Below are 15,533 nucleotides of genomic sequence, written 5' to 3' on the forward strand. Positions count from 1 at the left end.
ATTGCCACGCAAGCTTAAGACGTCTTCTGTCTACAAAAATAAAAGCCTAAATGGAATGCTTATAAATGCATGCATTTATTAACAAATAAATATTACTTCTTTCTGAAGTAATGAGCTTGTGCAGCAAGCATAACAAGCATGAAGAATTCACCCCTGGTTGAAAAGCACATACATTGACCACTCAACCAACAACAGTAAGATTTTTCCAAACTTTTCCATGGTATGTGTAGTGAGTGAAGCCATAAGATACAAGGTGTATCTTGCATAGATACACATCCAAGAATAGCTCATGATCTCTATTACTTTAGAGAACACTGATGTGAAGGACACAAAGATGATAAAAGAGAAAAGGGGGGGGGGCATCAGTACCAGAAGCCTATTTTGGCTATTCAAGATTCTTCTGTCTTCCTGGCAAAACAAACACAGGAGGATTTAGTTCATTATTTCTGGTATGGTTGGAGGGGTTTGCCTACAGGAAATGGAAAAGAAGAATGATGCTAAGAAGTTAGTTTTTTCTTTAGGTATTGTTATACTAGTGCCATCTGGGTGAGAAAGAGGTGGTAACACAAATGGACAGAAGTTGTACCCAACAGTTTTTGTAAGGACACTAGAAAGCACAGATGCTATTTGTGCAACAGATGAGTTTTCTGCATGGTTGGAGCTCTTTTAAGGTCAAATGATTTAGATTTATACTGTTATTACAAGACGCATCTAGAAAGTAAGGTCTGTTCAGAATTTATTGCCAAACAAGATATGGGAGCAGGATCGTGCATGGTAGCATAGAGTGAATCATTAGCTAGCTGTTGACTATTTTACTTTTGTTCCATTATCGTTTGTTGTCTTCTACCAATAATTTATAATGAATGCTGTGATAAAAAAGCCTGCTAGTTACAAGGTTTGATGTGATATAGGTTTTGTTGGCAGAAAACAATAGTGCTGCAGAAATTCAGAGGACTGTGTAAGGTTTATGGGTCTAACGTAATGAGTGACAGTAGGATTAGGCAATGGTGGTGCTTGTTTAAATAACAGCACAACAATGTTCTCGATGAAAAGTATAGTGGCTGGTCAAATGACGTGACATGATTTGGTAGAAATAGTGAACACAAAAATTAATTGTGGTTCCTACCTGAAGAAAATCAACAAACAAGATCCCTTTTCAGTTTCAAAAGATGACCATCATTTTCTTGACCTATTAAAATTTTTTTGCTTTCAGAGATGAATGACGCCACTGCATTGTTGTTGTTTTGACTCAATATTTGTGTACAAAATCCACATTTCGTCATGATACAAGAAATAAGTTCATCCTCTTTCATTCTTAACTCTTAACATTTCATAAAATTTTTGAGCTGATTCCACTGTTTATGCACATCAGTAAGTATTTTTGGAACCCATATGGAACAAGATTTCTTAAACTCCAGCTTGTCTGTCATAATTTTATAAATGACTGAGTGTGAAACTTCTGGAAATTCAAAATAAAGTTCCATAATTGTGAAATAGCAATTCTCATGAATTTTTGTGTTCAATGTTTCCATCAAATTATCTGTCACAATTGACCACCCATTGCACTTTTCATTGTGAACATTCTTTAAACAAACCACTGCCTAACTCTACAGCCACTCATTACATTACACCTGTAAACCTTACATTGAAAAAAACATGGTGAATTTCTGCAGCACTATTGTTTTATGCCAACAAAAATAGTGTCACACCATGGCACACTGGCAGGATTCTTTATCATAGCACTCATTATAAATTATTATTATGGGCAACTCCAAGTCCTTAGACTCATCGAGGGAAGCTCTAAACATCATGTCAAGAACTATCCAACATTTACGTAGTATCTATCATACTTTGCTTTGAACAATTCATAGTCATGGCACCCACAACAGACTCTGGCAACCTATTCCACTCATTCACTACTCTCCAAGCAAAAAACCTAGTTCTAACACCCTTGCTAACTACACCCTTACTCAGTTTTCATGGATGGCCACTAGTTCTCCCACCTGTTCTGAAAAATTTACTCTGAATTAATCTTGTAAAATCCCTCTGTAATTTGTATGTCTCAATCATATCACCTCATTTCTGCCTATCAACCAGTTTCTATAAGCCACAAATCTTCAACTTATTCTCGTAATGTTCATTCCATAAACCTGCTACTATCTTGGTCACTTGCCCCTGGATCCTCCATCCTACTCATCACCAAAACCCTGGTGCCCAGATCTGCATGCAGTAGTCAAGATGGGATCGTATCAACACTAGATGAAGAGATTGATAAGACAATAACCTGCTCATCTCTGCTTATTAAAGTATTCTTCAGTAACCAAGTGATCTGATGAGCTATTTTAGCACGTTTGCTATGTATCCCCTAAACATTAGCTCCCTATTCACGTAACACTCCCAAGTCTCTGGCTTTGTCAATTTCCTGGAGTAATTGGGATAATCTTTATACTCCAAAATGCATAACCTTACACTGTGCCACATTAAACTGACATCCATTCTCCTTTGCTCAGTCTGCCAATCTATCCAGATCATCCTGCAAAATTTTGACATTGTTAATGAACAAATTAAACAGTAGCAGTTCAAGAACAGAACCCTGTGGCACACTAGTCACAGGCCTTCTTTTGGACTACTCCTGAATAAACTACTCTCTGATATCTCTCCATCAACCACCCTTCTATCCATCTCACCAACCCTATATCCATCCCAATGTGCTGCAGTTTACTGATTAGAATTCCATGTCTAATGCCTTTGTGGGTTCAACTCCTGTCATGGGCCGGGATGTTTGTGATTATCTGTGAAAATACTAGTGGTAGATGGCGTTGGTGTAGTTGAGGTTCATGGTAGTTGGTGGAGAGAGAGAGAGAGTTGTAGAGTAGATGCCCTCCTTCGATGAGTCTTTGAACTCCCTGGAGATATCATGTGATAATTATTATTACTACCCAGAAAGCAAACTTTTCCCATTAGCTGCAATACTTTTTCACATTATTAATCATACTTACAAGATTGAGGAGCAGTATCTTATCACAGTATTTCAAGGCCAAATAAAATCAGTGCTCTGAACACTTTGTGAAATAAGGTGTCCAAAACGGAATACAAACAGAAATTAAATTTTATTTTTTTTATCACGCAAGATAAACAGTGTTCACTATGTAAACAGTGGCAAGCAATATTTGAAAACAACTATTTCATTGCCATTGCAATTTATTCCAGCAGGACAAGAATATGTCAGTGTGCAATTCAATACCATGCTTCATTTATGCTGAATCAAAAAAATGTTCATTTCTTATTTTTTTTTACTAAGTAAATGAAATTCAACAGTGTTTATTTCCAGAAATTTTTAAAAAATACCATAAAATTGTAACCATTCTTGTAAGTGTTGTTATGTAAAGCATTCAGAAATGAAAACAAGATCAATTTCTTTCAGGAACAATAACTTGACTAAGTAAAAAAAATCTGAAATGTATGCAGCATAATATAATCACAATGAAAATGTAAACATTAAAAAAAGTAAACTGTTTTAGAATTTTCCTCCCTTCATGTAAATTTCTCCAGCATCAATTTAAACTCAAATATTTTTGAACTACAACTGAGCTGCATTTAAGGGGGAAGAAAAAGAAAAAAAAAACACTCACAAGCTGAACGATTATGCAATTTTATATTTATAAATTTATAAAATATTTTAAGTTAACATCTACACATAAACAATAATCTAAAAACATGATTGCTGTAACAACAGTAAGTTCTGTCAAAAAAAGTATAATAACAAAAATAACTAATAAATGAATTTACAACCATGATACCTAATAACTGATATGACAGAAATTGCACATTTATACTTCGTATTTTTTCTTCCTTCTTTTTGTTATTTGTTTGAGGCTCTTGTCATACCAAATTATTAGTTGATAAATCAGTTTAAAAACAACCAGCAATGAGACTAAAAAAAAAAACAAAAAGAAGTGTATTCCAAAAATAACCTAACACTGGATTTATAGGTCATAATAGTTATTTAATTAAACCTACTAGTTTTGTCACATGTGCTAGTGGCTTCGTCTGGATTAGGAAGAAACAAATATACAATAAGCAGTAAATATGAATCATTACATAACTAAGAACTGAGTATGTAGGAACTGTTACACAAAAATAAAAGTGAAAACAGAAACATGTGCAAGCTGGCACAGGACAGTCACTGTTCAGCAGGTGAGCACGACAGTAAGCAGAAAAATTAAAGTCCATGTGTTGAAAGACCTAATAAGTGACTTCCAAATGTCACATAAAAGCATTCCTTGGTTTGTGAGCAGATTACCATTGTAGCCTCCTTGATGTTTCGGTCACTGAAGTTGCCTTCAATATAAGGCATGCTCTTGTCCCACAATCTACTAATTAATTAAAATGAAGTTAACTTCCCAAGAGGCTGATAATGAATTAAAAAATCCCTTGTACCTTTAAAATTTTAATGATTTCACAATCCGTCTGCTAAAAGGAATAATATTAATTTACTTTTTTCAATCAAACTATAAACCCAGTGTTAGTTATCTTTGTTACATTCACTTTTGGTCAAAAAAATCGACATACTCATCATGAAGTATCTTCCAATTTAGCCCACACATGGCATTTATTTGCTGTAGATCTTGTGGCCTCTTGTGTGTAGAAGTAATATTTGGGGGGGGGGGGGGGATTATATATATATATATAATTCTGTTCTGTGTGAGACATATCATTTATGTGCAAACACAAAAAACACAAATAAACAAAAATCAACATTTTTTACAACTGTACATAGCGGTAATCTTTGCTGTACATATATGCACTGAATAAACAATTATTTTGTTATCGAATATGCATATTGCATTTAAGTACATTTCCTTTACTTTGGATGCTCCAAATTATTTTCTAGCAGAGCTGATTTCTTTACACCCATAAACACATTAGCAAATAGTACTTTTGTTCTTTTGCAGATATACCAGTACTACTTACTGGCATAGAACTGTGTGTGTATATATATAACTATTTCAGCTTTGTTTTTAAACAACAAAAATGTCAACTAGTCAATATCTACATCAGTATGATCTTATTTCATCAAATCACAAAATTATGACACAGTTAACAAAGGTGGTGCGGCTGGTGTAGAAGAATCTGTAGATGGAGGTGTAGGAAGATGAGGAATCACAATATTTGGAGAATTGCTGTCACAGTGTTCACTATGAAGCACACTATTATTACAATGAGACTGTGTTATGGGATGCACTCTTAGAGGCTGATAATGAGTTACAGGACTACCTTCAACATGTAAAGGGATTCCACTGTCTAGTATTTTGGGTTTTATGTCTGTTTCACTTGAACTGTGAGAATTTGATAAATTAAGCTCTGAAGAGATATGTGATGGGTCATTGTCACTATCAATACCACTTTTTGAGTCGGGGGTAGGAGTTTCAACACTACTAACACATCCAATGTCATCAGTTTCACCTGTGTGTTCTCCATCAAGATAACGAATGCACTTCTTCTTTCTCCTAAAAATATAAAAATAAATCCTTTGTTATTCTTTTTGTTATTTCTTGGTTTAAGCAATTTATAAATTGTGTATTCATTCTTGATCAACAATGTAAAATAAGTAATATTCCTATCAGAGCACTTAATTTTATAACCGACACAAATTCATATATAATTGTCACTTTTTTTAATCACTCACCTCTAAATTCACACGTCTTTATCTTCAGTGCTGACACTGTCCAATTAATAAAGCCATTCAAACAAGAAATTCCACAGGCATAAATCTTTCCACATGCCCCATATGATGAATGCCATTTCTTCTGCAAATTTAAAATGCTTCAGTCATGTCCACGCTCAATCATGGACAACTAGCTGATTGACTGGACATTGATTTAGATATTGATCCTATTGATGAACTAGTTGTGATCAGATCCATATCTAGTGTAGTATGTAAACAGTTAATCTGGTGCATGTACTACATATATTAAGAAAGAATAAGGTAAGTAAAGATAGGCTTTAGTGTAACTTATGTTTAGGTCAAGAAACTGATGGATCTGAACTTAGAGTTGTTGCAATTGTGCACACATTCCTGTGCCATAATGCAATACGTTATTTCCATGCGAAGCTGCCATCTGTGGAATTATGACTGAACAACTATGTCAGAATCCTGTCCAGCTACTGTAACGATATTGTTTGTACCTTGAATGTTGAAAGACAGTTAGCTGGAGGTTGTTCTCGTACTGTTAAGGTATGATTGCTCCGATAACGAGACTAGAACAGAAGAATTAAGGCAGCCATTGAAACTACGTGGCCATTGCTTCCAAGCATTGCATCATTCAGGTGTGATGTGTAGATGGATACCAAATTGTCTGTAGATGACTTAGGTACGGACCTGGTTATCATGCTTAGAAGAGCAGTCACTGTTCAGCGATTTATTACAACTCATCCTCTAATATATCCCATCATTCAGCCCTCATAATACATTCTCTACCCATTCGCTGCTCTTGCTTTCTTGCAAGCCTCAGTCACGTCCTGAATCTTCACACCCCTGAAAGCACACTTTTATCATTTTTCACATCATACTAGGTCATCATCATTCTTGCTCTTGTATATCACTTTTTTTTTTTTTTATCTGCATGCAATTTGGTCAGTCACTTTCCACTTCACATTCTCATTCTTTCATATCAATTTTTATTCATTCGTTGATCCTTCTTACTAACTTCACTTATCCTTTATGTTCATATGTTCCGCCCACACACACACAATAAGTTTTGAATCCTGTACATGTATGTATGCATTTTTCAATAACTTCATTTATTTTCAGTTTTTATTTTCACTTCTATAATAATCTCTAAAATAAAATCACTTCTTACAGCCATGATAACTAATAATTAAGGAATTGACAGCATACACTAGAAATATAAATTAAAACAACTTTAATAAATACTTTCCGATATTTCGGCAACATCACGTTGCCATCTTCATGGGAACTTAAAATAAAGAACAGGTGCATGCAAGTACTACATAACAGCAAATGAGAAATGAAGCAAGGAAGCTACCGTTTTCCTAAAGACCTGATGGTGCCCCCTGGCAGGCTATATTAGTAGTTATTGGCCTTTGGGCTGAAGTTCTTCTGATATATGTTTCCCAAATTTGGGGCAGTCTTATGCACCCAAATTTGTTGAGGTTTGGCATGTTCCTAAGGGCTGAGGCTGATTCCATGAATAGTCTTTCATATTTGCACTTGCTGCGGTGTATTATTGTGGCTTTCTTCCACCTGATTCTGTGGCGGGTATCCAAAGCATGGTCTGCAAGCCCGGAGTGGCTGTACTGGTGAAATCGGATGTAGTCCTTGTGTTCTGAGATTCTGATATTTGCTACCCTGCCTGTTTGGCCAAAGTAGGACAATTTACAGCTGCAAGGGACCTGGTATACACCAGGTAGGTCTAGAGGAAGTGGTTGGTCTTTAGTGGAGCAGATAAGGGATGCCAATTTTCTATATGGTCTGTAACAGGCGGTTAAGTCATGTTTTTTTAGGATTTTGTTGATATTTTTTGAGGTGCCTCGGATGTAGGGGATGGTGATGGATTTAGAGTAATCTTTTTTATGAAGGGGGAGGTGGGTGGGTTGTGGATAACTGGTTTAAGTATTTTTTGGATTTTTATTTTTATTTTTTTTTGGGAGGGGGGGGTAGCCATTGGCTGAGAAAGTGTTAAGGATGTGATTTAGTTCAGTGGTTAGGGCTTGGTCATTTGAACAGATAAGTTTTGCCCTGTTGTACAGTGTCTTAATAACTCTATATTGTTGTGAGGGATTGTTGGTGAATGTATCTGCCTGTATGGTTGGGTTTTCTATAAACTGATAAAACCAAGGTTCCATCAGGTTGGCGGGTGACTAGCGTGTCTAGGAAGGGGAGGCTATTGTTTTTCTCTTTTTCCAGGGTGAACTTGTTTCTAGAGTTTTGGTTGTTTAAGTGTGTTAAAGAGAGTATCCAGGACATGTGTCCAAATAGCAAGCACATCATCAACGTAGCGAAGCCATATGGTAGGTTTTTGTGGGGCTGAGTTTAAGGCTTTCTATTCAAAAGTCTCCATAAAGAAGATGGCCAAGGGTGGGGAAAGTGGTGAACCCATGGCTGTCCCCTCTATCTGTTTGTAGAATTTTTCCTGCCAAACGAAATAGCCTGAGTTTATTGTGAACTGAAATAGGGCTGAGATATCAGGAGGAAATTTAGCTTGGATTAGCTCTAAGGTTTCTTGAGGGGGACATTTGTGAATAAGGAGGAGACGTCAAAACTGACCATTATGTCATTATGTTGGAATGTAAGGTTTTCTATACTGGCTTTGAAGTGGACCGAGTTTTTTTATGTGTGATGGTGTATTGCCAGTATAGTGTGAGAGCGCTTTGGCTAAATATTTAGCTAGTTTGTAAGTGGAAGAATCAATGCCACTATGGGACGTAATGGCAGATTTTCTTTGTGTATTTTTGGGAGCCCATATATATGGGGTGGTCTAGAGTTATATGGTTTTAGTCTGTTAGTAATCTCCACAGGCCAAGAAGTAACCTTCTTAAGGAGCCTATGGAGTTTTCTAATTTATGAGTTGGTGGGATTGTATTCAATGGGGAGGTAAGTAGCTCGATCTAATAGTAAAGCCTTAAGCTTACCTGTGTAGTCATTATGATTGAGTACCACAGTGGTGTTCCCCTTATCTGCGTTGGTGATAACTATTTCTTTGTTTTTCTTCAATTCTTGTAGTGACTTGTATTCACTAATGGATATGTTGGTTTTTGGTGGTTTTGTTTTTGTGAGAACACAGGCTACATCCAATCTAATATCGTTGGTGATGTGGTTTGGAAGATGGCGAATCCCACGTTCAATCTGGATCATGAATTCCTCGGCTGGTAATTTCCTAGGAGCAATGGCAAAGTTATGACCACGTATGATAGAGCGTTGAGTGCTTCAGGCTTCAAGATAACTGATGAAAGGTTAACTACAGTGTTGGTTTGTAGTTTATGTTTGGACGTCGAGTTATTTTTTAGTTTATCAAACTCGCTGATATGTCGACTCCATATTCGTTTGAATTATTTATTTGCCGCAGTACACGAGATGTTATGTAGAATTGACCAAAGTTTGTGATTAAGCGTATTTGAAAGCTCATCCTCTAGTCCCCCCCCCCCCCATCTCCCAAAAATACACAAAGAAAATGTGCCATTACGTCCCATAGTGGATGGCATTAATTCCCCAACTTACAAACTAGCTAAGTATTTAGCCAAAGCACTCTCACACTATACTGGCAATACACCATCACACATAAAAAACTCAGCCCGCTTCAAAGCCAGTATAGAAAACCTTACACTCCAACATAATGACATAATGGTCAGTTTTGACGTCTCCTCCTTATTCACAAATGTTCCCCTCAAAGAAACCTTAGAGTAAATCCAAGCTAAATTTCCTCCCGATATCTCAGCCCTATTTCAGTTCACAATGAACTCAGGCTATTTCGTTTGGCAGGAAAAATTCTACAAACAGAGGGGACAGCCATGGGTTCACCACTTTCCCCACCCCTAGCCAACTTCTTTATGGAGACTTTTGAAGAGAAAGCCTTAAACTCAGCCCCACAAAAATCTACCATATGGCTTCGCTACATTGAACATGTGTTTGCTATTTGGCCACATGGCCTGGATACACTCCTCTCCTTCTTAACACACTTAAACAACCAACACCCTAGAATCAAGTTCACCCTGGAAAAAGAGAAAAACAATAGCCTCCCCTTCCTAGACACACTAGTCACCCGCCAACCTGATGGAACCTTGGTTTTCTCAGTTTATAGAAAACCCACCCATACAGGCAGATACATTCACCAACAATCCCTCACAACAATATGGAGTTATTAAGACACTATACAACAGGGCAAAACTTATCTGTTCAAATGATCAAGCTCAAACCACTGAACTAAATCGTATCCTTAACACTTTCTCAGCCAATGGCTATCCCTCCCCCACAAAAAAAAATCCAAAAAATACTTAAACCAGTTATCCACAACCCACCCACCTCCCCCTTCATAAAAAAGATTACTCTAAATCCATCACCATCCCCTACATCCGAGGCACCTCAGAAAAAATCAATAAAATCCTAAAAAAACATGACTTAACCGCCTGTTACAGACCATATAGAAAATTGGCATCCCTTATCTGCTCCACTAAAGACCAACCACTTCCCCTAGACCTACCTGGTGTATACCAGGTCCCTTGCAGCAGTAAATTATCCTACTTTGGCTAAACGGGCAGGAGGACAGCAAATATCAGAATCTCAGAACACAAAGACTACATCCGATTTCACCAGTACAGCCACTCTGGGGTTGCAGACCATGCTCTGGATACCCGCCACAGAATAAGGTGGAAGAAAGTCACAGTAATACACTGCAGCAAGTTCAAATATGAAAGACTATTCATGGAATCAGCCTCAGCCCTTAGGAACATGCCAAACCTCAACAAATTTGGGTGCATAAGATTGCCCCAAATTTGGGAAACATATATCAGAAGAACTTCAGCCCAAAGTCCAATAACTACCAATATAGCCTACCAGGGGGGGCACCATCAGGACTTTAGGAAAACAGTAGTTTCCTCGCTTCGTTTCTCATTTGCTGTTATGTAGTACTTGCGTGCACCTGTTCTTTATTTTAAGTTCCCATGAAGATGGCAACGTGACGTTGCCGAAATATCGGAAAGTATTTATTAAAGTTGTTTTAATTTATATTTCTAGTGTACGCCGTCAATTCCTTAATTATTAGTTATCATGTTTAACTAGCGTATAAGCCTTTCAACAAGAAATTCTTACAGACAATCATACAATCCTTATTTTCAATTGAAAGGTCACATATAGTCTAATGAATGCATTTTATCCTCTAAACACTGAGGGGGGCATGGGAATCTATGAAAAAATGTTTCATGTCATTTCATGCTTTCTATTCTACACAGACTCTGAGGAAGAAAGTAAATCTAATCAATTAATCAAAAAAATATACACACACACAATCAGTCTAAAACAAGCATTACTACAAATAATACCAAAATAAGAATGATTTTAAAATGTATTTCTTATGATCAGAGCTCAGTTAAATGTTCACTTGCTAATATTTATCATCAATGCTTAGCAATTTCAATGTTTTCAGTTGGGTATTATGCTAGTACCAAAAAATCGTAAATATAGTAACTCAATTTCCATTTTGTATAAAACATTAAAAAAATCAGAATGCAAATTTTTAATATTTTATCACTGATAAAAAAAAAGAAGTTAGGGCTAAAATGGCTTCGCCTACTCCCTATATGGGAATAAAAGGCGTTAGCTGATTTTTTTTTTTAATTTTTTAAAATTTTTTTTATCATAGATAATGATAAAAAAATTTTTATCATTATTTCCTGCTGGAAACTGGCTGTTGGGGACGGAGGATGTTATTGATTGCTAATTTAATTAAAAGATGCACAAAAAAGTTATTAGTTTAACATGTTCAGAACAGACTATATCACATATTGCATGAACTGTGATTAAAGCAGGAACCTACCTCTTTGGGCTGGTGCATTTGTAGAAATTCATCAACATTTAAGGAATGCCTTTATTTTATTTGGGGTGAGGTGGATATTATTGTATAAAACTTTGTGAATTCATTTTCAATTTCAAAGAAAATCAGAAAAGCCATGTTATCATATTTCAAATAAAGACAAACATGCATTTTAAAACATTATGCATCATAGAAATCAACACTGGTTTCTGAACTTATTGAAATATGCAAATATAGCAAAATTTCAATTTTTATTAATACAGAAGACTGCATGATCAGTACTATATGTACAAAGAGAAAAAGAGAAAAAAAAAAAAAGGTAATCATTATAAGCAGTAGCCCCTTCCCCCAATATGATGAAGTTTAACAATACTAAAGTTTCAGGACAATATAGTTATCTGAACTACTGTGAGCACATATATTTCAAAAATGAATTTTTTTTTTCTGAAATTTAACAAAACATTGCTGGATGAGGGGATGCTTTACTCCTTAGAAAGAAAAGTTTACATGTGCATTCAAATTATCAATCAATTCATTGAAATCACAATGATTTTATACCTACAGCTAAATGCTGAACAGAGGGACAGAGTTTCCAATCCTATTTCCTTGCATTATAGCAAACGAAGGCAAATCAGAAATATGTACAAAAACAGGACATCACACTATTACTTTTATAAATTTTATGCGACTCCCATTCACAAAAGTAGTAAATCTATAGTACAATAGTACTTGTGGGTGGGCTAAAGTTTTTTTGTTTTTTTTTACATAATCCAAAAACCCTGCTGTAGAGTGTAGAGGCTAAACATGGAACTTTTTTTCCAAGCTATTTTGCAGGCCTCCAAATAAGCAGAGAAAATGATTGGTGGTCTCACACCAGGCAGAGAAATTGATTTCACACCTAAAGACAATCACAGACATCCATGCACACAGAGAAATTCAAAAGAGTAGCCTGCTAGGTGGAGAGCAGATATGTTAACTACTTGGGCAACAAGGTCAGCAAAATAATTTATACTTTTTTTAACTTCATAACAAAAGAATATTTTACTATAATATGTTATTTTGCATATTTCATATTTCACTTCTGCAAGTGAAGCAAAATCTCACACAGCAAATCAAAAGGTTTTGAAATGCAGATTTCCATAAGGATTTGTGATCTCTTATTACACTTTTTATTTCCACAAATGATTTTTTGATATTATTTGAAGTGATTTCCAAAAAAATAAAGGGATTAAAGAATTAGTAAGGCTTTACTTGGAAATAAACTCTGAAAACTAAAAGAAGGATTACATGTCATATCATCAAACATAAATGGAATAATTTTCTCATATCAAGTATTTTGAAAAATATTATTAGGAAACCGTACTGCTACAATAAGACAACAACAGCATTTAACCTGAGTTGTTTAAATAATGCTCTTGTTGTTGTCATGCAGAAGAGCTTTCATACTGTCAGATGTTCACCCATAATGTTTTGCAGTTTAATTCACAACACAAAAGAAAATAAGATTTTCTTAGGAGTGGAAGGGGGAGATATAAGCAATGGCTATAACTCTCAAAAAGAAATAAAATGCTAAATGCCAAACTTCCCCACCTAAAAATGCATGAGACCAGTCCACTAAGACCATGGAGAAACTATTTCTATTTCACTTCAGGACACATCTGAAAAGATATCCAGAGTGATAGACTCAATACCATATTCAAACCATATATAATTATCATTATAGGCACCTCCATGGAGTCCAAAGACTCATCACAGGAGACCCAATCTATCATACCTCTCCTTGAACCCTTTAACACACAAAGCACTCAAAAGTGACTCTGGCAATCCATTCCACTCATTCACAACTCTCCAAGCAAAAAATCTAGTCTTCACACCCTACAACCACATATCTATTCAACTTCCAAGGATGACCCCTTCTTCTGGTCCCTCTAGCCAAGTGCTGAAACATTTCCCCTACATGTATCCTATAAAACACTTTAAACAACTTAAATATCATATCCCTCTTTTTCTCCAATCAACCAACTTCTACAACCCACACACACATTCAATCTATCCTAATAGGGAACATTCCACAGATCACTCCTCTCCACTGCTTCCTCATCCCCAAGAAAGCCAGAGGACCAGATTGAGAATAATAATCCAAGTGTATCAAGACCTTTTAAAGATGAATAACAAATTCCTTATCTCTACTTGTTAATGTATTCTTCAATAGCCAAGTAATCTTATGGGGCTACCTTAGCAAATTTAGCAATGTGTCCTCTAAACTTTAACTCTCTCTGTCTACCACCACCCCTAAATCTCTAGATTCATCTATTTCCTGGAGCACAGTGCTATAAATGTGATACACACCTTGTAATCTATTTATCCCAAAATGCAAAATTTCAAAATAACTTGAAATTTCTCAACATTAAACTGACACTCATTATCTTTTGTCCATACTGACAGCCCATTTAAATCATCCTGCAAGCTCTCCACATCACCTCGATTAACTATTATTCTATCTTATTTTGCATCATCAGCAAACAACTGAATATTTTCCTTCAGGTTATTTCCTATATCATTCATGTACAAATGAAACACCAGTGATCCCAGCACCAAACCTTGCAGCACACCACTAGTCACCTGTTTCACCTCAAATCTGCCCCTCCATATCTGTCCAACAGCCACCCTCTTATCCACTTAACTGGTGTAATATCCCCATTTGTTCTAATTTGCATAACAGAGTTTGATGTAATATCCTGTCAAATAACTTTGCCATTTCCTTTATCTAACTCAGCTGTTACTCTATTATAAAAAGTTAGTAAATTACTAAGGCATGAACAACCATTCACAAAACCATGTTGACCTTCATATAGTATCATATTTTTATCTACCCATTCTTGAATTCTCTTTTTACCAAATTTTTATAATAGAGTAACAGCTGAGTTATATAAGTGGTTAATCAGTATATTAGGCAATCTATCTGATTGCCTAATATACTGACACCATGCCTAATATACTGAATTGGTCTGTAATTTGCTACTGCAGTCTTAGTACTTCCCTTGTGCAAAGGAATCATTTTGCCCTCTTTCCACTCCCTTGGAACTCTACCATAGCGGAGACTTAAATTAAAGAGCCTAGTCAAAGGCATTGCCTAGGCACATTCTCGGAAAACCCTAGCTGATATCCCATCTAATTCCACAGCTATATTTACATTGAGATTCTGCAATATCCTAATAACCTCCAATTCATCTACCTCTGTTCCCACATTAGTGTCACATAGGTTAAAGTAGTAATCTCAACTAGGACGATATACCCTTGCAAAGTGATCAATCAGTAACTCAACATTTTTCTACCTGCTTCTGTCTCCTTATGACTATCATCACTCATTAAGGTTAATCTTCTACAGTCATTCTTCCTCTTACTCGCCACACAACGAAAGAACTCTTTGGGATTTCCTTTGGCCTGCTTGGCTAGATTCTTCTCATAATCTGATTTTGCCTTCCTTGCCATGCTGGTCACTTTTCTCTTTATATACCCTCCACAGCATTTTTTTCTTCTGAAGCTCGTGCTTAATGATATTACTCATCTAACTGCTACCTGATTAACCCTCCTTACTAGGTATACAATTTAATACTGCTTCCTCTACTAACATCCTTACCCTGCAGTGTTTTATGCCATGGTACAGATTTAAGCTTTTTACTAAACATGTCATAATAACCTACCTTTGTAGTTTCACAAATATCTCTTCTTGATAGAATATGCAACCTCCCAAGTCAAGACTACATGGTCACTTTTGCTAATTCAAGGCAATGTGGCCACCTTGGTTATGGATAGGTCTTCTGATCCTATGACTAGGTCCAATACTCTCCCACCCCCCTAGTCCCTTCCATCAGATAATTACTTATGGCAGTAATTATCTCTCAGAAGGTGTATAAATTCTATTTCCTTTCTGCCATGTGATCTTTCTTCCTTCCAGTCTATATCTCCACAGTTGACGTCTCC

General features: G+C 36.1%; 1 protein-coding gene across 4 annotated transcripts in view; it reads right to left on the bottom strand.

The window, feature by feature from the left end:
• Positions 1–3,091: 3,091 nt before the first annotated feature.
• The window catches only part of LOC150095888 (protein pangolin, isoforms A/H/I/S-like), a 441,413-nt gene continuing 428,971 nt past the window's right edge, over positions 3,092–15,533 (bottom strand). For all 4 annotated transcript variants that reach the window (XM_090409125.1, XM_090409123.1, XM_090409122.1 and 1 more), the window contains one exon: positions 3,092–5,510. In XM_090409125.1, coding sequence (XP_090265251.1) covers positions 5,090–5,510 — 421 coding nt within the window. In that variant the 3' untranslated portion in view covers positions 3,092–5,089. The remainder of the gene's footprint in view (positions 5,511–15,533) is intronic.

This window comes from Typopeltis vanoorti, chromosome 19, assembly GCF_054136105.1.
Source record: "Typopeltis vanoorti isolate ZY-2024b chromosome 19, IOZ_Tvanoo_1.0, whole genome shotgun sequence".
Taxonomy (NCBI): domain Eukaryota; kingdom Metazoa; phylum Arthropoda; class Arachnida; order Uropygi; family Thelyphonidae; genus Typopeltis; species Typopeltis vanoorti.